At 38.6% G+C, this 25,146-nt stretch overlaps 1 protein-coding gene across 1 annotated transcript in view; it reads left to right on the top strand.

The window, feature by feature from the left end:
- The window catches only part of MYOM2 (myomesin 2), an 81,346-nt gene that overhangs the window by 12,634 nt on the left and 43,566 nt on the right, over positions 1 to 25,146 (top strand). Inside the window, exons 7-15 of the mRNA XM_059835882.1 lie at positions 670 to 762; positions 9,538 to 9,626; positions 9,707 to 9,757; positions 10,031 to 10,195; positions 14,107 to 14,268; positions 16,194 to 16,335; positions 17,937 to 18,136; positions 19,292 to 19,345; positions 22,451 to 22,578. Of these exons, the coding sequence (XP_059691865.1) occupies positions 670 to 762; positions 9,538 to 9,626; positions 9,707 to 9,757; positions 10,031 to 10,195; positions 14,107 to 14,268; positions 16,194 to 16,335; positions 17,937 to 18,136; positions 19,292 to 19,345; positions 22,451 to 22,578 (1,084 nt within the window). The remainder of the gene's footprint in view (positions 1 to 669; positions 763 to 9,537; positions 9,627 to 9,706; positions 9,758 to 10,030; positions 10,196 to 14,106; positions 14,269 to 16,193; positions 16,336 to 17,936; positions 18,137 to 19,291; positions 19,346 to 22,450; positions 22,579 to 25,146) is intronic.

Raw genomic sequence — 25,146 nt, 5'->3', positions numbered from 1 at the left:
TATTTCAGAAGGCAGACTGTGGAAGGCATTCCAGTCTTTCTGGCCATTGAGTTCCCTGACGCTGAAGTACCAAATGGCAAAATACACAGAGCTCACAGGCTACTTGCTAATTCTGGGTAAAATTGCATAGCACCATCGTTGCCATGGGCTGTATCCGTGTGCACTTTGTGACAGCCTCTGTTGAGGTGGACATTAGTGTAACATCCCTGAAGGTGCCCTCCTCATCAGACAAGGGCTGTCCTGTATATGTGAGAGTCCCAGGCTGGACTGTGAAGATCCAGCCTGAGGCACAATCCTGTTGCTGCTTCCCTTGTTTGTGTTGAAGTGCTTTACTGTGATGCAAGACAAAGTTTGCTTCCCATCTTGTGTCAGGGCTAGTGGACCAGAAAGTTCAAGTCACGTGTCATATTCTCTCTACTTCACTGCCTGCTTTTCTGGTTTGGGCACACATCTTCTCTTTGAACTTTCTCACTGCAATGATGGTCCCCCTTTGCCTTCATGGCCCAATACGTATGTCTCCATACATACTGGAAAATACTGTATACAGGTAGAGAAGATTTATAGAGAGAGCTCAGATAATAGTAAATGATATCAGGATGTAAAAATCTACTGAATTAATGCAGTGAATAGTAGCTGATATTAATGAGTTAATTTTTTCTTGATTGTCAGGTACAAAAATGAGGAATTGATTACCCCTGCAAGTGATCCAGCAAAGTACAGAATTGAAAGCAAATATGGAGTGCATGTGTTGCATATAAACAGGTAGATTATTCCGGGGAATACAACAGTTTTTTATACTCTACACAACGCATTTTTTATAAAATACAATTAAAAATTCACACAAAGGCTGCAAGAGAGTTGTTAAATTCAGCACACTTCTCTGTTGGTACTCACATTTAGGCTAGAGAAGGTTTACTAAGTAGCTGAATATTAGATGATGGAAACGAAATGAAAAATTAGATATTTCTATTATTTAGCTCCAACAATCTACAAGAAGATAGAAAAGAAGAGGTAAGTAGCTGAAAGAATGGTACTTCCTTTTTTATTAGAATTATATCTTCTCAGTATTCAAAATGGAAAATTGTCTGTATTTTATGTCCTTGACATGTTCTTACTCTACAAGGTAAGCAAAAATCTAGCTGGTCAGGGAAAGGATACACAGTCATCAGTATTTGTTTTATTATATGTTAGGTTCTGTTTACTTTTTAATCTCCATTTCTTTGTTCTCCAAAAAATAAGGAAGTGTAATTTTCTTTTTTTCAAAGGTTCTAATTTAATTAATTTTATTTTTAAAAATGATGTTAACCTTGTGGTATAGAAAATGCCTGGGTAGAACAGCTTCCCAAAACTAATCCTGTACTGTCCTAAACAATTGAAATATTGCATGTTACATGTGACTTGGTACAAGGTTTTTTAAAAAATATAAAAACCCAAAGAAAAATGAGGACATTACTGTGGTATTTAAAAAGAAAATTAATATCTAGAGCAGAGACACAAAACCCCCATTCTAATTTCTCCAGAACATGAGCATCAGCTGTGCTGAAACAGCTGTAATATTGGTGGCTAACACTTGGCTAGCCAAACTTTCCATCTTCTACCCTGTCTCCATCCATCAGCAGTGGAAGCAGCCCCGAGCACAGCCTTGCGGCATTAGTACAGAAAATAAGTGCATCATTCTTTCTCTTGGGAAGGACTACTTGCCTTTGTCATCCTGCAACAAAGTCCAGCCCAACTGTCCACCTTTCCATAGCTCAGGATGGGAGAAACATACTCCTGTACAAAAGCTGTCAGCAAGAACCACCATATTGTTGCTTTTTAAGGTATGCTTCTCAAGGAGTAGCAGTACTTATGAGTACTTCTAAGATGCTCATAGTCTTCTACCCCCAGGCTATGGGTAACTTGCTGACTGCTCTCTGTATCCATGAGATGTCTCAACACAGCTGATTCTTCCCACCAACATTACTTTTGGAGATGAGAGCAGGAGATTAAAAAGTAAAAACAGTTTGTCCTCCTGCAATCCTCTCTTGCAGCAGGGAAAATGGAAAATGTTCTTCTTTGTCTGGATGTGTGTGAGTGACAGTCAGGAGATGAAACTTTGGTGACGTCCTGCCAGTGAGTGACTGTGACTGTGTTGGTTAGTGTCCACGAGCAGCTGCTGAGTGAGTCCGGATGCTGGGTATGCAGTACATAGGTTGCTTTTGTGACATTTTGGGAGTAAAGGGCTTTTTGAAGAAATGAGAATCAGTGTTGATGCTGCTTTCTGAGCCTCTGTAGCCATCAGGCTGAAGGATACTAAAGGCTTACATCCCCTTGGTGGTTTTTTTTGCTTTCCTGTGCCGGTTATCTGTCATGTAGACACCATCCACAGTCAGCTTTGGGAGTGTTCAGACCCAGCCATGTTTATTCAGACATACCACAGAGTCATTTATTATTTATGTATTCGTGCAGACTCCCTTACGTTCAACCAAGCTGCTAAGTTCAGAGACTGTTGCTCCGTTTCTCTTTCATTCTGTCTGGCAGTATGGACTTTTTGCCACCTACAGATGCCTGGCTGCTGTCCCACACGTTTCTCTTCTCCACTTAAAAGAATACCAGGGGATTGTAGACCCAGAGTTATGATTTGTTTACCATAGATTTATACAGTTTATTAAATTAGAATTTCTAACCTTAAATTTATTTCTTTATTACTAATCTATTTTATTTCAAAACTTGACCATCATCTGTATGTTCTCTCCCAAAAGACAGAAAATCAACATGCAGGAAATGGAAGAACATTTTGATAGTGCATTACTAATATTAGATGTTTCTTGTATTGAAAAAAGAAGGATGTATACATAGTGGTTAAAATATAGATATTATTAATGTTTTTATACAAACATGTATCAACTAACTCTGGATCTTCCATACCTATGTTTGTGCATATATATTTGGAGTATTATTTTTTTTCCGGGAAGTAGAGCCGTTGGGATTTTCTACCTATCCACTTCTGTGCTCTTCTCAGCTGTTCATACCAAAGTGCTGAGCTGCATGTCATCTGATCTGCAGCCACTCAGAACAGCCTTGGAATTTCTTGTCTACCATTCTAGTGCTTCAGTGAAGCTTGGGAGTGAACTTTTCCTTCTGATGCAAGTGTGATATTTATTCCTATGAGTATTCCTTGATCCCAGTGGAAAAATTCTTGAAGCACCAAAACCAGAACGTCACCTTGTCATCTTAAAATAGTAACTGGACACAATTTCATCCCCCCCTGTTTGCTGTCTTCCAGGGCCCATAAGCCTATACAGTAACCAGATCATTTTAATTTATCTGTGTCATATTTTTATGATGCTCTGTGCTCAATTTACCACATTTTCTGCATGCATTCAGCGCTATAGTTATCATATAGTGCCTCTTTCCTGCTCCTTTTAGGCTTCTTCAATTGGGAGCTTGAGCTCAAGGTCTCCCTTGAGCAGTAAATAAAAGGGGTTTCATTATATTTTTTGCACATCTCATAATTATAGGAGAAGAGATATTGCCAGCCTGCACTGGGGTAGTGGTTCATCTCATCTTTCATCTCATTTCTAATACGTGATTCAGAGGAGACCGCGAGAAATCCTCTGAGGGAAAGCTACTGGTAGTTGAAGTGATTGATACATGCCTGAGAATGTGAGGATTTGTTTAAAAAGTATTTCTTTATCCCACCTATTTTAACTATGAATAGGAGCAAAATACAAGAAAAGATTTCTATATCAGAGGTAGCCAAGATGAGGATGCCCTGTTGCTTTATAGCATAGCTGCAAAATATTTTCTGTCTTAGGGATTAAAAGTCATAAAATCTTGAGTTTCTTAGTTGCTGCTGCTTGTTTGGCAACAGGTTTTGGTTTTTTATTTGTTTGCTTATTGTGATGCCTCCTTAAATGAATAACTTAGCTTTATGCAACTGCGAATGGCTATATTACATTTCCTGAGATGTTGGCTGGGGCACAGAGGGGACAGCAGTATGCTCCTGACCGCGGGCGTTCCTGACGCCCACCCCTCGGTGAGCAGGCAGGTGAGCTGATGGGGCTGGATGGTAGAAGGAGCAGGGCAGGAAGTCTGATTGATTTTCCAGAGCTCTGTCAGTGTGATGTGGCTGCACAGTCTCACTTACACAAGGCTCAGAGTTTGACAGTATTTTGTCTTTTATTAGGGCCCTCTCCCTTTCCTGTTTCATTAAGACATCGCTTAAGAAGCGCTTGTAATTGCCGCAGAAAAGGTTTGTGGTCGCGTCAGCCAAAATGTGTGGCAGAGCCAGCAGAGTGCAGTGTGATACCTGCTGCTGGCAGGCAGAGCTAGCCCAGCACCACCAGCACTGCTTTAAAAAAAAAAGCTTAAAAATTGAATGAACCTTCTCTTCTAACTATTCGCATTTAACAAATGACACTGTACAGTCAGTGCAGCGCAATTTTAGTTTGATTAGGCACAAACGGCTGGAGATGATTTTATCTGGAGAGATAGAAAGCGAGGCCTGTCCTTTCTCCTGCTGTAGGTAGAAGCAGAGAAGAGTAGAGGCATTGCGGCAAAGGCAATCCTCCGGTGTAGAAGGCAGAACCGTTGAGCTGCATAGGGTTGATCGGGTGATAAACTGCAGCTCCCAGGGCTTCGCAGATATGCAGTACCAGTGAGTGTATAGGCAGCAGGCATGGTGTACTTCTGCTCTTCTTTCCTTGCTGAAATGCAAACAGCAGCCCCCCAAACGAAATGGGCAGTGATCTTCTGACCTGTCAGTCACTGTCCCCTGTAAGCTGCAATAGTTGGGAGCTTGAGGAAGTGGCCACCTCGTAACAGAAGTCCCCTCTTCAGTAAAAACAAACCCCAGCCAAACAAAAAGAACCAGTCAGACTGAATCTGACTGGAGAATCAGTACATGAGATGGTAATCCTGTAAAGTATTTCCACATTTTGATGTCATATAGCCATAACACTGAAAATTTTGTCATTTGGATTCAAAGGAGGCAATTTTAACTCCGTAATTTACTGTGTTCCGCTTCCTGTTCTTGACATGCACTGAATTGTGTTCCAATTCAGGCAAAAATGTTATTTTACTCTTAACTGCTGTTTTTAAATCTACACTGGGCAGATGGATGAATATATGCATTTTAAACAGATGTATCTGCCTGGGGAGTATTCCCAGCACAAACATTAGCACTTCAGAACCTCATGTGGATTCAGAGCAATTTAATTTTCACAAAAAGTATTAGTACCTTGGGACAGATACAGCTCTGCACTCACACTTCATGCTATCTAAAGGTACTCTATGCATATTTTATCTGACCTTTGTAAAGGTTGGAAAACACATTCTCTATCATGATGCAAGAATAATTGTTGGAGAGACCACACCTTGCCTCCTGGGTACTTCAAATATCGTTTCTAACTGGTCTTGACTCAATGCACTTTACAGTGCAATTTAGGAAATCTAGGTTTTTTAGCATAGAGGGAAGTAGATAGTTGCTAGGATAATCCTCAGTCTGAGCATTATCTGGCACGAAAGGCGAGTCAGGACCTTATGTAACTTGCCATCCTGACCAGCTTTCTTCAGAGTGGATACTAACCCCATACACTTCCAATATCAGATTTGAAGGCATTCCACTGAGTACTAGGCTATCTAAGATGGTTTGGTTTCTCTCCTGGAGAGTCAGGTTAGAGATCATAGCAAGGAATTGTAAAATGCTTTCAAAGCATTGGGTAGAGTTGTTAGAACCTCTTAAATAGCAGAAAGTGCCTGGCCTGGGGAATTGTTACCTGTATGTTCATAATAACTGTAAGTACCTTGTTTCTCTTCATAAACCCAAAGAATGTTGTAAGAGTGTGGTCAGTCATTTGGTCAGTAACTTCTTTCTTTTGTTCCCCCTGAGAAAATTAATTATCATTCCATCACTAACTTTTCTCAAATAGGTGCTTTCAGACATTGAACTTCTTGGGCTAAAGAAACAACCCTTTTGTGAATCTCCTGTCTGTTCTAGAGACTTTTAGGATCATATTCTGTTTTCTCTACCTTGGAGACCATTACAAACAGGAAAATCTCATCAAGAGATGTATGTTGCTGTTGCTTATGAAAGCAAAACTATGGGGAGGGGATTGAGATGAACACAGATGTATATTAATTTGAAAAGTTAATCAGGTATCTGCTTCTTCATTTTAGGGAGACAACTTTGCAGTTCTTACACCTCTAAATTTCTGACACTTTGAGCGGTCTAGCACAGACTGGGGCCTCGCGTTTGTTCAGAATACACTTTTCTATAGTTTCTGGATTGTTTTTACGCCACCTTGTGGTTAATGATAAATCACTCTTTAGATCCTGAATCCTGTGTAATTCTTACAGAAATGAGTTCCTGTTGACTGTTTTGGATTTGACAGAAGTGAAGCAACCTGAATTAATGCTTTGTTTATGTGAGGGAATGGCCTAATACAGCAATGGTGGGGTAGTGTTTGTCACTCAGTTATGATATGGATCCTGTGTGCTGTCCAAATCATGTCCAGCCCAAGGATGGAGCAGCAGCTCATCAGCAAATGCAGCATGGCTCCCCCAGAACATGCCCTGCCAGATGTTAAGTGTGCACCGTCTTCCTGGAGGGTCTAGCTCACCCAGGAGAAGCCTGGGCTTGTAGGTGGTAGGAAGACACTGTAGGTCTTTGGGTAGGATGGCGAATAGCCTGGACTGCGGGCTGGAGGGCAGGAAGCTTTTATAGGGCATGTATCTGGGGAAAAGGCCTGCAGGGTATGCTATGGTGTAAACCTGCCATCAGTGCCTAGGAATTGCACTCCTGGACTCTGCCTGACATAGTAAATTAAAGACGTCCTCCACCACAGTTGCCTCCTGGCATGGGATTGACTAATTCTCTTGTCCTTCAGGACAGGGCTGTCAGGACATCCAGACTGTTTTCTGGAAATGGTCCCTTACTATCATCTCCTGAGCTGTCTCTGGGAATCCTTTTGGCAAGCTGATGCACACCAAGGCGTGCCAAGGGCTGTTCTAACACATCAGCACTAGGGTGATCAAGATCCAGTTTCTGGGGACAAACGATCTAACACTGTTTAATTTACTAATGTATAATATATGCTATTAAATATACTATATATTATGTACTGTATATTCTAGATATATGTCCTAAAAGTGGGGATGTAGTGCAGAGTGATGAGAACGCCTTACAATTCCAGTACAGTTAATTCTGCAATTAATCCCCTTCTTGTAAAAAGTTTTTGAGATGCCTCATTCATTGTTAGCTTGTTTCATTATAGGAAGACACTGTACTGGGCTGTGATAAATGTATGAACTATGTACATTTCAGTACAGAGACATTATAACATGACTTAGGAAAAAAGCCTGTCCTGCAGTTTTACCTTGCTTTTGGCATTTTATTATCCAAATGTTAAATAGCGTGAAACTGGGATAGTAAAAAAAAATATTCTTTTAAGAAGTTAGTGCAAAGAAATGTCGTCAAATCTGACAGCTTTCAAGTAAGTCCAGAATCAGTTAAGCTTTATGTAGATCTGTGAACAGGTATTGGCATTTTTTTAAATCCTTCCTGAAAATGAAAAAAAAAATGTTGAATAATATAGAGCCTCGTATTTAAATTCTTTTAATTTTTTTTTTTTTAAACTTAACTTTGCTTGTCCAGACTGTAGTAGGGTGCTCAAGGACTTCATACCCAACTTGAGGCTTCTTGGTTAAGTGGCCTTATCTTAGGACTTACCCCTCTGTCTTTGATAATTAATTGTATAATAAACTTTGTATTTTACTGCTTTATTTTGTGAAATGCGTGGCTGAAGACTTGACTCCAGGAGGAGCTGTTAGTCCTATACACTTAGAGAGAGAAATCTCAATTTAATAGAGCTTTCATCAAGTTATGTTTTAGACATCACAGTACAGATAGTATCATTTTTGTGATATGACACTGTCCAGAATATATGCAAGAGCTGAAAAATAGGTGTCTGATGTGCCTGTCACAGGTGCTACATAACCCCAAATTGGCATCCTGTTATGCAATTTACATCAAACACTTCTACATATTCTTTCTTCTCTCACACCTGGGATACATGACCTCTTAGAAGACAAGTGCCACCAGAATTTCATCCCTTTCATCTGGCAGATTCAAATTTGTTCTTCTGAGAGGAAACTAAGTGCATGCATGCAGAACATTGTATCTCATCACTGGAAATTTCAGAGTGGCCTCCATTAAATGCACTACTAAATGAACTACACAGAAGCAGGATTTAATTGTGTGTGTTTCAGACAGCAGTCTGATTAGCTGATGGCTCAGCCTAATAGAAATTAAAAAAAAAAAAAATCAAGAATTTTGTTTGACAGACGTATTGTAGAATACTTGGCTAATGGAAAAGTCCAAGAAAAAATACTGAATTGGACCAAAAAAAAGTTTTGTTCATTCAAAACCAAAATGTTTTATTTCATATTAGAGTGTTTATTATGTTTCTGAAAACAAAGCAGAATTAAATTCTGAAATAATATTTTTTAATTAAAATATTAATTCTGAAATGTAAAACTGAAATATTCTACCTTTTTTCATCCGGAATAAATTCTTTCTGCAAAATTGAGGAAATCTCATTCTACCCAAATCTGCACTTTACCAAAAACTAGTCCAAAATTTTTTTAACTTTCCCTAGTCAGTAGTCACTTATATTTATATTTATTAGAAACATAGCAAATAAGTTTATTTCAACTGTAAATTTGAGTAATTGCACCAAAAATATATATTTGCACATAGTTTTGTTTCCTTTTCTTTACTTCCATTTTATGTCAATAGTTCTTCTCCTGACTGACCCCATTTTAAATAAGAAAAGAATTAGGACATCAAAGTTTGTACCTATGTCTTAACATCTGGCCATATATCTGCTAATGTAACTTCCTCTTCCAGGATGTATGTAGTAAGTGAGACAATCCATCACTGGGTCCTATTTTACATGAAGTAACTATCTTTTCTTTATTTTTCATTATACTGACCTTGCATAATAAATATCTTTTCTCACCAAAAAATATATCAAGCCAAAACATTTATGCCCATAAAAAATTTTGGTCAGTTTTCCTGGTTTTGTATCATTTCCTCTCGACTGCCTAAGAGATATGCAAGAGGCGAAAAATGCCAGAATCTGCCTGCTGGGAACAGCCGTAGAAAGAGGAATTTCTGCAAGCATCACATGTACTTTTTTTCCATTTCTCTTTCTTAAAATATGTGGCAGAAGGGCAAGACGGATTAAGGAAGAAGGTTACATACAGAAAGGGAATAGCCAGACTGGCATCCTCCAGCTATCTCCTTTTGATCAGTCTCTAAAGGTCATTTCCAGTTTGCTCAAGTTAATGCAGCCTGCACACTGTGATAAAACTGCAGTAAAAAACAGTACCAGCTTTCTGATTGTTTTTCATCAGCGTCTTGCACTGTGCAACACCAGCAAAGAGCTTTATACACTTTCCTCGGGGTTGACGTAGCTTGGTTTGTAATATGAATCATTAAGAGAATTTGTATTTGCACAAAGAGTCATCTGTTTTCCTCCTTTCCCTTTTCAGAGCCGATTTTGATGATTCTGCTACTTATTCAGCAGTTGCGACAAATGTCCATGGGCAGGCATCAACTAATTGTGCTGTGATTGTGCGAAGTAAGTCCTGCTTCATGATTAAAAAAAGAAATAAATATCATGCTCATGTCATTGAATGTTTATTGTATGTGTATTTATAGGGTTCAGAGAGGATGAAGAGCCTCACCCAGCTGGGATAATGCCCTTCCACTGTAAGCATTTTTTTTCTTTTTGCTTAGATAGTTTATGTACTCTTATCGGAGTAATGTTTTACAGATGAGAAAATTGGATACAACTTGCTTCTTCTGGCTTTGCTTTCTAAGCATTCAGTTAAAATAGGAGCTGTCCAGATGCTTTTGCTTTCCCAGTTGCATTGCATATAGTACAATAGAGAGCTCCATCTCCTATTCAGATCGGACAGTAATCTGCTTGTGCCAAGTACAATTTACTTACACTCAAGAATGTTTTCATTTTCTCATGCATAGTGCCCCTGTCATATGATGTTTGCTTCACCCACATTGATGTCCAGTTTCTGGAGAAGTTTGGAGTCACCTTTGGAACTGAAGGTGAAACACTGACCCTGAAGTGTTCTATGTTGATCACTCCGGACCTGAAAAGACTACGACCTCGTGCTGAGTGGTATAGAGATGGTAAGTTAGTACATTGAATAGAAGCTATCTGGAAAATGTTGGAGGGAACACTGAGGACACGGATCTTAGAACATTAGCTTCTCAGAATTAAATTTGGAATAGACCAAACAAATATCCCTAGTTAGAATTTATAGATCTGCATTCTCTTTCAATTAAGGGACTCGGTCAACCTTTTCTTGAGCACACATTTACAGCAACAGGAGGTAACCTCATATTATCTAATAACACAATAGTTAGAACATTTACTGACAGGTGGAGATCCAAACTCAATTCCTAGATTTGGCCATGATTTATAATTGAATGCTGTGATCAGTGAGCTGAAGGGTACTCACAGAGCAGTAAATTAAAGTTTGAAGCACTGAGGTGTGGGCGAGGACCTCCACTTCCATCTTGCTCCAGTATTTCTTGTGAATTTTGTATCAAAATCAATTTAATGTATAGTTCAGAAATACTTATAGGAGCCAGGCCTGAAGCACATGCCTTTGCTCTGCTGTTTAAGTGGCATGTTGTAGGTTGATTTCCTTGCCTCTTTTGTCAGTGAAAAATTGTGCTATGACAAGTGAAGCAGTCTTAACTGTAAGTACTGAAAATAACATCACTGAGGCATATCATATACTCTGGTGGATGGCACACAAACCCTGCATGAGTAGTGTTTGTTCACTGCACCAAAATAAGGTCTTGAAACATAAAACTAACTACTTAAAGTTTAACGGATAGCAGGCTATTGTAGATATTTAGCTCACCACTTTTCACCAACCCCAGTCTCTGTGTAGGATTCTAAAATAAATACTCTGCCTGAGGATTTAAAGGAAGCCTTGATTATTTGTGAATGGTGAGACCTTTCCTCAAAGGGACCACATCTGAGAATGGTGAACTCCCAAGACTGATGTTCAGACTGGTCCCAGGCAAGCTGGCAGGAATTTCCATAGCTGACAAAATGTGATGCATAAACTAAGAAGTGACAGTAAGATTAATAAGGCAGTCAAGAAAATACAGGATTAGGAAAATCAGGAAAAGGATGCTTTTATTGCTGCTAGTTAATAATAAGAATGGCTTTTTTGTTTGGTGAATAACATGAAATCTAAGGCTCATCCTTGAACCCAGATTCTGTTCCCACTGAAGTGTGCAGGGATTTGTAATCACTATAAATAATTGTTCACCTCACTCTGAGGTGAGCCATCAGTTTCAATGGTACCTTTACTTTGTCTCCTACTGGGCCCAGTTTCTCATGGTGACAAACCTCTGAAATTTTGGATTTGGAACTGCAGCTATGACAAACTGCTAATTTTCAAGGGATGCCCCATATTGTTCCACTTTTCATCCAACATGAATTGTGCTTGCACTATGGATAGGTGAATAAAAGCTTACGGCCCTTTCAGTTTAACCCTTCATGATGCCAAGATAATTTCCTCTTGATATGTAACAATATTATGCTCTTTGTTTTCCCCCTTATTGGACTGAAGTTTACCTTTCCTGTGAAAACCTGAGATCAAAATTTGGTCTTTTTGAAGCCAATAGGTTTTTGCTAGTGAGTCAGATAGGCTTTCATCCCATTATTCTACTTATGTTATGGGAAATAAGATGATACAAGCAAGCTTAGATTTGTCCTTCATTGCACATACATAGATCACAATATTTCCAGGAGGTGTACAGGTGCATCAACTGGCAGAACTTGTTCTCAAACACAGCAGAAATTCATGCACTATGAACCTCTGCTATGTGCTACAGTTCCTTGTGTTGAGTCTCTTGAGAGCTGGAGGCAATGCATAAATGTAAACAATGAGAAGGTTAATAATTTGTTCAATATCATGTGCTTTAGACATTCTGTATTTTTTTTTTTAGAGGTAATACTTAATTCTACTCTTGCATTAAGACAAACTGTATTTTTCCTAAAATTGTTCAGTTTGTGTTAATCAAATAATAACTAAAGCCCTAAGATGGATACGTATGATTTACTTCTAATAATTATACACAAGAGAAATACGTGTTTATCCAGCATTAATAAGCTTCACACGAGTGAACCTTATTGAGGATGTCTACCAGACTCTTAGGGGCATATAAATCAACTGAATCAAATCCTCTAAAGCGGTTTGGGATTTGACAAACATGAATATGATGTTTATAATTCATGGCCCACTTAGAACAATTTAAGATACTGAAAGAACTAAATCAAAATATTACTTCAGGAATGTACATCTAACCTGGATATGAGTTCAGTTGGTAACAGGAGTTTTCTGTTATTGATCTCTAATGTAATATAAATATTATAAAGCTATATGCACCAGCATTCTGCAGGCATTTATACTGTAATCTAGAACAAAATAATTGAATTCAGAGGGAAAAATCATGGAATGCAGAATTTAGCTGAAACTTCAGCAGAGCAAAATAAATGATGAAAAGAAACTTCAGTATATAGCAATTCCCCACTCTTTATATGAATTTTCAGCAGAGTAATGTTTTAGGAAAATTATCTCATGTACTGAAAACATCATGTAAGGCTTGAGTCACACTGCCTCTGGGTGTTACTCTCCTGCAGGTTCGTTCTTTGGTAAGTTCTGGGAGAAGTGACAGAGCACAACACGTGCAACACATAAAGGGTAGAAATGGATGATTCTGGCCTTAATGGACAATACAGGCTTGCCTACAGTTTCTTTATATTCAAACTAGAGTGTCTACCGTTCCATTCAAGCTTGGAGTCTAAATAAGTGACTTGCTTTTCAGAGGCGCTGGTCACTCTACTTTGTTTTATCTTCAGGATTTTCCACAGAACTCATGCATTGGTTAAAGTTTCTGGGTGAAGACGTTTTCTGATTTCATTTAAAGTACTTCATGTCTCTCTACAAAAAGTCTCGGTACCATTGTAACATTCATGACAGAAAGGGGACATGCAGATTTTCTAGGTGAGGGTCTCATGATTAAGGACCTCATGGGAAGCAATGTGACAATTTACTTTGTATGCGTCTCAGAAAAGAACTGTATGCTTAGGTGATTATGTAATTTACTCCTGTAAGTTTTAGTAGCGTGTGTCTTCCAGATGCTTTATTATCTAAATGTGTGTCTTTTTTTCATACGTTCTTAGGCAATTCAGCTGGTGGGTGGGAAAACTGATTCCTTTGCAATTGTTTGACTGTCTGCTCCAAAGTCTATTTAAGCAATAGAATAATAAACATTTACAGATATTCAGTTCCTTTAAATACAGTTCTGCTGCATTGATTACAATAAATTAGTATGCAATAGGTCTTAGGAAGTTAAAAATAAAAAATAATCCAATCAATTATTAAAAAGGGTGATATGAGAAAGTCCCTTGCCTAGCATAAAGTATCCTGCTCATTCCTTTGCTCTGGTTTCACTAGGCAATCAGATTAATTTGCATTAATCATGGGTCACCACCTCTCACCTGTGAGAGATTCAAATTTAATTTTATTCACTGCTCAACAGGCATGCCTTGAAGATTTAAATTTAGTGTGTATTTATAGCAGTCTTTAGATTAAACTGAAATCCGGTCTTTAAGATTGGAGGAAGAAATTGAGTAATCTGACATTTGACCTGAACAGGTAGCAAAACTTATTAAAAATGAAACAAAGTTCCACCTTGCATTCATTACAGGGTGTGGCAGGTTTTCCTGTCATTGTTTCGAAATGCGGATCATATTCTCCATCAGTGTACTAAAAATTATAGTGATGGAAATTCTGTTGTTGGCATTGCGTAGGGTAGTCTGAGACCTCGTATTCTCTAAAATTCACTGATAAAATAAGTTTAGAGAGACTCAGCTTACTCTCTGTAGAGTTTTCATAACATCCAAGCGCCATCTCTCTGAATAAAGCTGGCGTAAAGGCTAGTTTGAGAGCTGCACTAGGATGTAGGTTGTTCTGGCCAGCATAGTAATGTGTCTGATGGGTCTTCTCTTCCAGACGTGCTGATAAAGGACTCCAAGTGGACGAAGCTGTATTTTGGAGAAGGACAGGCAGCTCTGTCCTTTACTCATCTGAACAAAGATGATGAAGGTTTATACACCCTGCGCATGGTTACAAAAGGTGGAGTGAGCGAATACAGTGCATACCTGTTTGTCAGAGGTAAACTTTTCATCTGTTTCCTGGGGAGAAATTAAAAAAAGCAGTAGAAAGATTAGTTTTATTAAACAATCCCATGTATTGGCTGAAGTACAAAAGAAATACATCCTTGTTGTATTTCATGGTCATTTGATTTATATAGCAGTCTGTGCTAGAAAAATTAGTCACTTTACGTGAATGGGGAGCATCAAGAGGAACATGCTCCTGAGGACATTTTCTTTCCTGAAGAACCAGAGAAATCATTCTTGTGAAGAAACAGCTTGTCTCTTTCTTTGCCATCTCCTTTCCCAGTATGAAATAAACATCTTTGCATACTACCAGGCCTCACTGTGATGGTTTTAGCTCTAGAGATTGCCACCTGGGAATGAGCTTTGTTGGGCATTCTCATATCCTGTGCCTGGCCTTAGGAGGAGGCACAGGAGAAAGCAAAAGAAATATTCCCACCACTATACCAGTCACAGTCATCTCAATAATCAGAGAAAAAAAGCAAAGAAAGAAATTAGCTCACTGAAGAAATAGTTTTCACAAGGGACATAGATAAAAGGAGGTAAAGGTATTAAAATAGAATAAAGGTCAGAATTTTCCCTCACATTTGCATGCACAACTCTCAGTGAAGTGAGAATGAGCTTCTACATGCACCCGTGGGCAGAACTTGGTTTTAACTTTCTTATTTTTTCATTGAAAGATGAAAATATCTCTGCTGAGCAGTTCTTTCACTCTTTTAAATACATTGGACAACATCCTTGATGGTGGCAAACTGGAGCAGCCCCACTGAAGCCATTGGAGCTGTATTAATTTTAAACCTTGTTCTTCTTGGAAATGTATTGGAACATATATGTCTTGCAGAAGTGTTGTCCAAACAGTTTGTGTGGGGTGGAGGGACATGTATGTTTTTTCAGGGGGTTGAGATCCATCTTCCTCACAGGACTAGTGCAAAGGCTTCATCAGCTTTGCAATATGTCCTGAACGAGCCACTCTGCCACCCTGATCTCATTGGAAACATTTTGCTAAAGATTTCTACTTCCCAATTACCTTCTAAGAAAGAAAGTACCCAGGTGAAAAAGGGCCACTAATGTATAATAACTTTCCTAGAAGTTTTTGTTGTAGTGGTGGGTCAATTTTAGGCACCTCTATTGTCCATTTTATGCTATGTGTGATCCCTTTGCATGCATAGGAACCTGGAGTTGAGCTATGTGCTCTGAAGTCTCTAGTGTCCTCTGTTGGCCTTTCTTTTGCCTTTTTTCATGTAGGCTGTGACCTGATACTGAGCACTAGCCACCTTACAACTGATGCCCGTTAGGCTCTATAAATATAGACTCTATACAGGATGTTTTTGTGTTATAGAAACCTTTCTTTGAAGGGAGACAACTTTACCTGTTAGGATACTTCATTAGGAGTTGTGGGTCAACATCGGTCAACACCTCTCAAAATGCAGCCACAGAAGGGTATCTTAAAGGTGGAATATCAATGACTTATGTCCGTTGGTATTGAAAGACTTTAAATAAAAAGTAGCCTTAGAAATGTACCAGGAGTTTGCAAATTTTTTATTCCTTAAGAGATTTCTTTTCTTCAGCTATGTGTTCTTTGCTGAGTACCTCAGTAACCCACTGAGCTACAGCTTTCAGTAGGAAAGAGCATCAAAACGACATGGGGTAGTTGGGCTTTTAATTTTCATTTAAAATAATGGTTGTTTGATGCCTAAACTGCTTTTCTGGCCTCAAAAATATCCCTGAACATTTTTATTTATGTGTAGATACAGACATTATGGGTCTGATTCATTAGTGCAGTGAATTAGTGCATAATGAAACCTTTGGGCTCCCATTCATATAAACAAATAGCAGAGTGAACTGGAAATCTTCCCTTTTGTCTTTGTGGTAGATTTCAGAGGAGTCAGGGTCAAAACTGTTTTATTTTTATTTGTGGTCCAGATGCTGATGCATTGATCGCAGGAGCACCAGGGGCGCCGATGGATGTTAAATGCCATGATGCTAACAGAGACTATGTTATTGTTACCTGGAAACCACCAAACACAACCAGTGAGAGCCCAGTCATTGGATATTTTGTTGACAAGTATGTAAGCATTGGGATTTAGTTGATTTTGTTCAGTGCCAAAAACATGTATATACTGAAGAAAAAAAAAATACCATTATATCCTTCAATACATGGGTTCTTTAGATATATTTTACCAGACCCTAGGCACTGGAACTCAGTTGACTACTTTGTTAAATTACTAGACATTTCCCTGGCAAACTTTTAGTCCAGATGATCCAGTACCTTCCCAGGCAATTCTGGGCACAGTCTGGGAGTTAGCAAGGGCCAGGGGCCATTCCCAATAATCATTTGCAGGCAGCCACACTTCATCAGACACTAAAAATGTTTAATAGTATGGATGTGGCCAAATCAGAGAATGAGCCCTGGCAATATTTAAATAATAGAAGCCAGAATCCATGGGCATCTTGAATTAGGTTTAGTCTCTTTAATCTGTATACTGCAAAAGTTGAAATCTAGGAATTATTACAACTTTTTATTTCTGCCTTAACTGTGGTACACCAAGAGCTCAAGGCATGGGTTCCCAGGAGCTGGTAGTTTAAATCAGAATGTCAGACCTCTCTCCTCCAGTCTGCTTTGCACTTTGCTGGGGTTTCAGCTCAATGCAGGCATCCCAGGATCAGGGGATCCAAGCACTATTTTGCATGTCTCTTCCACTGAAGTGCATGTTTGCCCCTTGTAGCCAAAGCAAAATATCTGATCCTTAGTGTCTGAAACCGTCAGCAAAAACATTACTGAAATGATTTCATAAAGTATGCTGCTCTACACTTAAAAGCAACGTTTGCATCTCATTGCTATTTGCTACCCTGTAATTTGGTCTAGTTCAGAGATAACTGTCTGGGAATTGCTGGAAAATGTTGGCTTATGAATGGCTGTCAGTACGAAGAAATTAACTTAAGCCCTGGGGACTCTACCATTTGTATCCAATTTGTGCAGTGCATAGATCATGGGAGTATTTCACCTATTTTGTGTATAATCCAGTCAGCTGTGCCTTTTGACATTTTGCTTGGATTACTGCAGCACCAAGGAGCCCTTGATCATGACCCTGTTTTTTCTGTTAGGGCAAAAGGCAGTCTTCTCCACAAAAGTTTATAGTAGTAGGACACAAAACAGATGTGTACTCACAAAGGAGCCAGTATGAGAACATCACTCTGCTTCTTGATGAACCCTACACTCTGTGGCCTAACCATTGTTGGAGGGAAAAGCAGAAAGATGCTTGCTTAAAAATATGCCAAGAAAGAGATGGAAAAGATTAGGTGAATGTTGCAATTCCAGCATGTTCTGTGGAGAAAAATGTGAAAAATAAAAGTGAATAACTTGTTCTTTAAGATGACAAGGAAGAGAACCAAATGGACGGGAAGCAGTGAGAGTTGAAAAGGCCAAAAACCATGCAATAAAAATGACCTTTGCAATTGCATTATGAATAAATATGAGCAAGGTGGGAACTGGTTGTCTGATCAGAGGAAAGAGCATATAAAGTGTGTGACTTTCATTAATGAGGTGTCTGGTTTAGTTCCTCACCTTAGTGAGGATGACTTCTGTGATTCTGACTTGATATGTGTAGAATGGTGTATATTTATTGTGGGATGATACTGATAAATGCTGTCTTCTGCTACTCCAAGATGTGAAGTAGGTTTGGAAAACTGGGTCCAGTGCAATGATGCTCCTGTAAAAATCTGCAAGTATCCTGTGACTGGTCTTTACGAGGGACGGTCTTACATATTCCGTGTGAGAGCAGTGAACAGTGCTGGCATTAGCAGGCCTTCTCGAGTCTCTGAACCAGTTGCAGCTCTTGACCCCGTTGACCTGGAGAGAACACAAAGTAGGTTATGCAAGGCTGAAACAGATATTGAATATTTGATCTTACTTTTTTTCAGATTCTGTTTTCTTAGTTAACCTAAAGAATAGAGTTTATTTTTTCCTTTAATTGAATATCTCATTATTTTCAAGGTGGGAGACGTAGTTGGAATGGCAAGGTCCATACAGACAATTTGGCAGGACCTGGGGACTCCATCTCAATTATGACTGGTTTTGCTTAGCCTTAAATATAGACACTCATTATCACAAGGAGCAATGTTTTCAAAAGAACTAATATGCCCTGGAAGCTTGTATCATTTGCACTGGGAGATGAGTCCTCAGATCCCATAAACTTCTACGTTTACTGGTAGTAACTTTTGAAAAAGCTATTGAATATGTCTGGTTTAGCTAAAGAAAAAATAAAAATTATATGAATTCACTGGCCCACAGACTGTTGTAGTTTTCCATACCTTTTTTTCTCAGTGAAGTGCCAGTACTGGCACAAAGCCCCCAGGCTAAAGGTTGGGGGCTCTCTGATATTGTGACTTTTCTGGCAGATGGAAAAAGTCAATCTAATGAACAAGCTCTTTCTGAAAGCTGGTCTTGTGCTCAAGGCCACTGCAGACTGCAAAGGAGCCTTATGAGAGCTTCTCCATGAACAGAGTAAGCTGTCTTGCTCTGGGGAGTAGTTTTACTGATTTAGCCTTGTCCTAAACCCCTGTGCAGATTCCGTATGTCGTGTACTTGCACACCTTCTGTTTTGTGTGCTCCTTTTACTCAGAGGGGAATTAAACTCATTATGAAGACTGCCAAGCACTGCCCCAATGTTGCTTGTAAAATTTGACTTGAATATGCTATGTTTCCATTAGCTTTATGATTAATTCCTATAATGAAAGTCCAATTCATGATACAATTGCTTACTAATCTGCCACCAAATTGAATCCATCTATTGTGAGTATGATTCTTACTTTTTAGTACTGTCTTATCATACTCTATTTTCCTATGAAAGTAAATGAAGCAGTGTATGACTTTGAGTTGACTTCATCTGTGGAAAGACTTAATAACAGGGTTATAGAAATAGAGGTATACAGGCTTTTGAACAGCTGATGAACAATAATTTGCAAAATTTGTAAATATATTAAACTGGTTCAAGAAACTAATTGAATATTTTGATTAACAGCTATCCATGTGGATGAAGGGCGAAAGATTGTGATCAGTAAGGATGACCTTGAAGGTATGTAGCATTTCTATGATTTCAGTCTATCTGTTTATATCCCAGGAAATTAGCATTATAATTAGAAACACAGCTTGAAAAGAAATCCATCTAGTGAGTAAACTCTTTATAATAATAAATAAAGACAGATATTCTGGCTTGCAAGACTGAGAGAATGCAAGTGAAAGGGTGAGGTCTAAAAGGACAGAGAACATCACACCCTCAACAGCACTACTTTCATTATGTGCTGACATCATCTCCTCACCTTTTTGCTTTGGCTAGTGCTAAATTGAGTTTAAACATTGTATTTGATTGCCCACATTTCCCTTCCTCCTATCCTTCTGGGAGCTAAATAGAGCTTTTTAGACTGAATTTGATGATCTGAGCAAGTTATTTCCATTTTTATAAAAACTTATGCAACCCATCCCAATTCTTTAATTAGTATATCTGGCTGAATAGAGAGGTTGTTCTTAAGGTTAAGGTTATACAGTAAATATTGTTTTTCCTCAGGAGAACTGGAGAGATCACTGCCAACTTTTGAGATAAAGCCTAAACAACTTCTGTCTTTGGTTGTTTCTGTATGTAGTGATTTTTTAGGGGCTTGGATAATGATCTTCTTTTCACTTAACTGTCAAAAATGTTAACTATAATGGCTAAGTAGTAAAAAAACCCCAAACTCCTCTGCCTACTCTCTTCCACAAAGGTTATAAATGTGTAACTCAAATAATGACATAGTAAAAGAAAAATCACCTGAGAACAGGTGTAGTTTGAAGGAGAACCAGACATTAAATGTTTTGTCCAGTGCACAAGCGGGACAGATGAAGTTTCTCTATTTTTACAATGGTACCCTAAATGAATTGATATGGATATTATAGGATCAGAATCACACTATACTATCAGAATACATTTGTCTTACTTGTTCAGCTTCCAAGAACATACTCCTGCTCTTGGGATTGCCTGAGAATTATAGGAGAGGTTAAATGGCCACTCTGGCGTAAGCGTAAATAATGATACTTGGATTTCTGTATAATGAAGGTGTGTATTTAATAAAGGAGTATGAATATCCAAATACCATTGTTTATATAGATCATTACTTTCAACTGCAAGATTGGAGACCATTTCTGAAAAAGTGATCTTATACATCACAAATGGATTTCCTTTTTAGTGCCTGATGACCTTTCATTACAGAATCACAGAATCACAGAATCAGTACGGTTGGAAAAGACCTGTAAGATCATCGAGTCCAACCTGGGGGGGGGGGGGGGGGGGGAACCACAACCACAAAACCCACGCCACACAACAACAATAACAAGCCACAACCCACCCAACACCACACAGCACCATGTCCATCAAGCTACATCCCACAATGCCACATCCACACGCTCCTTGAATACCTCCAGGGAGGGTGACTCTACCACCTCCCTGGGCAGCCTATTCCAGTGTTTCACCACTCTCTCAGTGAAGAACTTTTTCCTAATGTCTAGCCTGAACCTCCCCTGTCGCAACTTGAGGCCATTTCCTCTAGTCCTGTCACTAGTCACTTGGGAGAAGAGACCAACACCCACCTCTCTGCAACCCCCTTTCAGGTAGTTGTAGAGAGCGATAAGGTCTCCCCTCAGCCTCCTCTTCTCCAGGCTAAACAACCCCAGCTCGCTCAGCCGCTCCTCATAAGACTCTGAAAGAGCAGGCTGTACCATCATGTAATATCGTTACAAATTATGTCAGCTTTGGGTTTTTCAAATATGTAAGAAAACATGTTGAGATTTAGTTATGTAATACCAATTGGAAACCTTTTGACTTTATGCATTATGCTGTGAAGGATTATTGTCATTTTCTTGACTGTATGTTGGAAATCTTGTCTTAAACTCAACCGATTCGTGTGCCTTTCTTAAAGAAAAATTGTATTTGTAGGAAATCAAATATAGAAAGCATTGAGGGAAAATAAATTTTCTTTGGCTATGACAGTTCGCTTTTAAAAAGTCTCATTTTGATTGGAAAACATGTACAGTGAAATAATTTCAGTGCACATTTTGAGGCTGGTTGGTTCTACAGATGTTTATAAACTGTTAAAACACCACTTCCATGATTTAGAGATTATTATTTTCTCTCTTTTCATGTCAAATCCTGAGCATTTATAGGATATATGCTCCTTGCTAGCCTAAGAAGTGGTAAAACACACCTTAGAAGAATGAAACTTTTTGCTTTCTCTATTGCAAGCCATAAAAATAAAATATTTGTAGGTATCTGCTGAGTTGCTATTTATGACCTCTTACTAAGAGGAATTTTCTTCAGGGCTGTGTAGCTATTGCCTGCGGCTGTCTGTCATAGGTCCAAGCCTCTCCTATCTAGACCTGTTTTACACCATTGTAATCTCTCGGATAGCAAAACCTGCTTCTTCTCATGCTGTGGTGGGTGAGCGTGACCACAAAGGCCCACACTGATTTCTTCCAGCCTGGCCCAGGATACGCAGGTCCTGCCTGACGTTCCCGGTAACCCTGCAGTGTGAGTGGAGAGAGGGGTTTAATCAGGCCACACAAACTGGTGGATTCACCAGAGGGCTGGTGATATATTTTTGTGTCTCTGATCCACAGCTTTTAGAAGTGTTTTAGACGCTACAGTTGGTAATACCATCATGTTACAGGATACATTGCTAATAGGTTCGTCTTCCTTTACTGCTTTCTACTTTGTTTTAAGCTGCTTTTCTCCTTCCTATACTTTCCTTCCAGATATCTTCTTCTAGTCAGATTTCTTGTAATAACTCTTTGGACTTCCGTCTTTGATCAAAAAATATCTCTTATTTGCATATAGTGAGGAGGTTTTTTCCAAGGTATTCTGCCCAACAGATAGAAGTAATTCAAATGTGATGAAAGACAAAAAGTGTGACAAATGCACAGGTTTTCAGGGGGCATATTTAACTTTTACCAAAAAAGTAAATAACTAACTTTTAATACCAATGCTTCATTTCTCAAGATTTAATTGAAATGAGCAAGTGAACTGCACAGATACCGTGCTAATAGCTGAGCATTGCACTACAGGGTGGGAGTTCAGAAAGATGTACTGTAGCTTGAGTGCTGACCCAGGGGTTAATCTGCTGTTTAACGCTCACTACGTTTATTACTCTTCCAGGCGATATTCAGATTCCAGGCCCTCCCACCAATGTACATGCTTCAGAAATCAGCAAAACATATGTTGTACTGAGCTGGGATCCACCTGTTCCCCGTGGCAGGGAGCCACTGACGTATTTCATTGAGAAGGTACTGTGCTGTACAGTGGCATTTGGCTGTAAGGTGTTTCATTGCTGTATGCAATTACATTCAGCTCATTTTTAGAACCACAAAATGAACAATAAAACTAACACTTTCTGAGGAGGATTTGGTAATGGGATGTTAGAGAAGCATGGACAATCAAACGTCTTATTACATGATTTAATGAGCATTGAAATTCAAGGTCTGGGGAAAAGGATGCCCCTGTGCTATTTGCTTACTGCTGTCTAAAATGAGAACAAACTACATGTGTAAGGTAGCGGTTTAACGGAAAAGAAAGATCATCTTAAGATTTCACAATCCTACAGGCAAGACTGGAATTTTGCAGTGTGCCTGTATTAAAGGAAGTTTTTCTGGTAGTCCTGTGGTAGAGCAGGGAATAAACAGTGACTCATAATCTCATCCTCACTTTCCTTTTTGCAGGCTTACGGCACCCTCTGCTATACCCTGACATTTCCAATTTATTCTCTGTAAGGTCAGCAGAGAGGCGGGTGCCTGTCTCAGGTTCACTGCTCCCTGGTAGTCTTCCCTGACTTGACAGGGGACTTCATTGATCACAGTAGGGGAGGTTTGTTCTTCTCCCATCTAAGCTACTAAGATTTAGATACATCTGTCCCTGAGCCAGGTTTCTAAATAAAGTGTGTTGGATTACAGCCAGAGGTCTTATTCTTTCCTCCTTGCTACCAAGTTTCCCCAGTATGTAAATTGGGCCTCATACTTGACCTCTAAAACTCTTACATGTCAAGCTATACTTAGTTTTTATGAATTATGCCTCTAGCATATGCCCCCTCTTAATGATCCACGAACACTAAAACTGTCCATAAAACTGCCACACATTCAATTTGCATCTTGAATATTGACAGCCTTTTCTCAAGCCCTTACCATGAAATTTTTTTCTTCTCACATCTGTTCAGCACATTCCTCCAAAGTTCATTTCCCAGCTAATCATTCTGTTCACATTGCTCCTCTTTTTGCAGCCCCCATCTCGTCTTTCCCTTCTTAGTCACATCAAAATCTCCACTTCAAAAGACCTTTATAGCCCATCTCTACATTCTTCATCATCCATTACCTGCTCAATGTTGAACAAATAGGTGTAAAGTGAAGTCCACTCACTAGTTAAATTTTCCAGCAAGCATGTCCATGATTTCTCCCACTCTGCATTTCACATTCAAAAGAAGTAATGAAAATTTCCAGAGAAATAATTATCTATTTTTCTTTCTATGCAATAAAATAGCATGTCTTCCTTGTACTTATTCCCAGTTGCATACATCCGCTCTTATCTATACATTTCAAGAATACTGACTTAAGGGTTGTGAACCAGATCTTGGCATGAAAATACCTCGTTGTTTCCAGAATATGCAGAAATAGCCCAGATAAAAAGCTCGGATGTAGATTTCTATTGAGTGGACACTTACACTTGGTTAGTTGAATTTCATTCTAAGTATGAATTGCAAAAGATATGTATCTCCTTGTTTTACAGAAATAGCTTTATATAGTTCCAGAAACAGTATAGAGCAATGACAACGATGAACAAACAAGTCTTAATTAAATGCCAAATTTACTGAGTGAAAGTGAGAATGAGGACTAAAAGGCTATTATTAGGAAAAAAGTTTTGTTATACTAATTAATAGCCAAATCTAAAATCTTTTTGCATATAAATAACTTATATATATGAATTGTTCAGTCAGTTCATAGGTGAATGTTGGTTTTTTGCTTTCCACAGTCATCTGTTAATTTAGAAAAGCATAATTTCTAATTAATTTATTTCAAATAAAGGAGTCTGAGTCCTGAAGTATAAAAATGGATTTTTAAAGGCTTCGAGAAACACAAACTGGAAACGAGTTCTCTATGCTGTATAGCAATGTTCCCTTAAAATCATTATTTAACAGATAAATCAAATCAAACTACAGAATAAAATGTGATGTTGATTATTTCCTCTGTGAAAACAAAATGCAGCAATTAATGTTTTTCATGCCAGAAAGTAAAATATATGGTAAAATAATGTTTATTTCATATTTTCCATCTTTTTATTATGAAGAAAATGGATGTTATATTTCTTTTTTCTGTTGAGAATGTTAGGTGGGTTCAGTATCTGTGAAAAAGATTTTGATATACAGGCTCCAGCTGTTTACATTTTTATTATTTATCTATAGTAGGCCTCATTATACACAGGGTAGCTTCCAAGCACCCATGAAACACTGTTCCTCCTCTAAGAAGTTCACAGTCTATCGGGTTTTGTTCCCAGACTCTCTGTTCCAAAATTTTATAAACAATTTGTATGCACCTTTCTGTGCTTGAAGGAAATTTTATTTAAGCTATTTACTGGGCAGTTGGGTTTTACTAAAATTGCTGAAAGATTCTATGACTAATTTTTGATTTGGGTCAACAGTTTATCTGGGGAACCTAAAGGACAGCAGACTTCTCTCTTCCATGTGCAGTTGTGATGATGATTAGCTCAGCTGCTGTATTGACAATATTGAAAAGCAATTATTTCATTTGATGAATGCTTTTAGGGACATGACCTTATGCAACAGAATGCAGAAAGATAAAGCAGTGAGT

This window comes from Gavia stellata, chromosome 2 (assembly GCF_030936135.1).
Source record: "Gavia stellata isolate bGavSte3 chromosome 2, bGavSte3.hap2, whole genome shotgun sequence".
NCBI lineage: Eukaryota > Metazoa > Chordata > Aves > Gaviiformes > Gaviidae > Gavia > Gavia stellata.
This window is presented reverse-complemented; position numbering and strand designations above follow the sequence as displayed.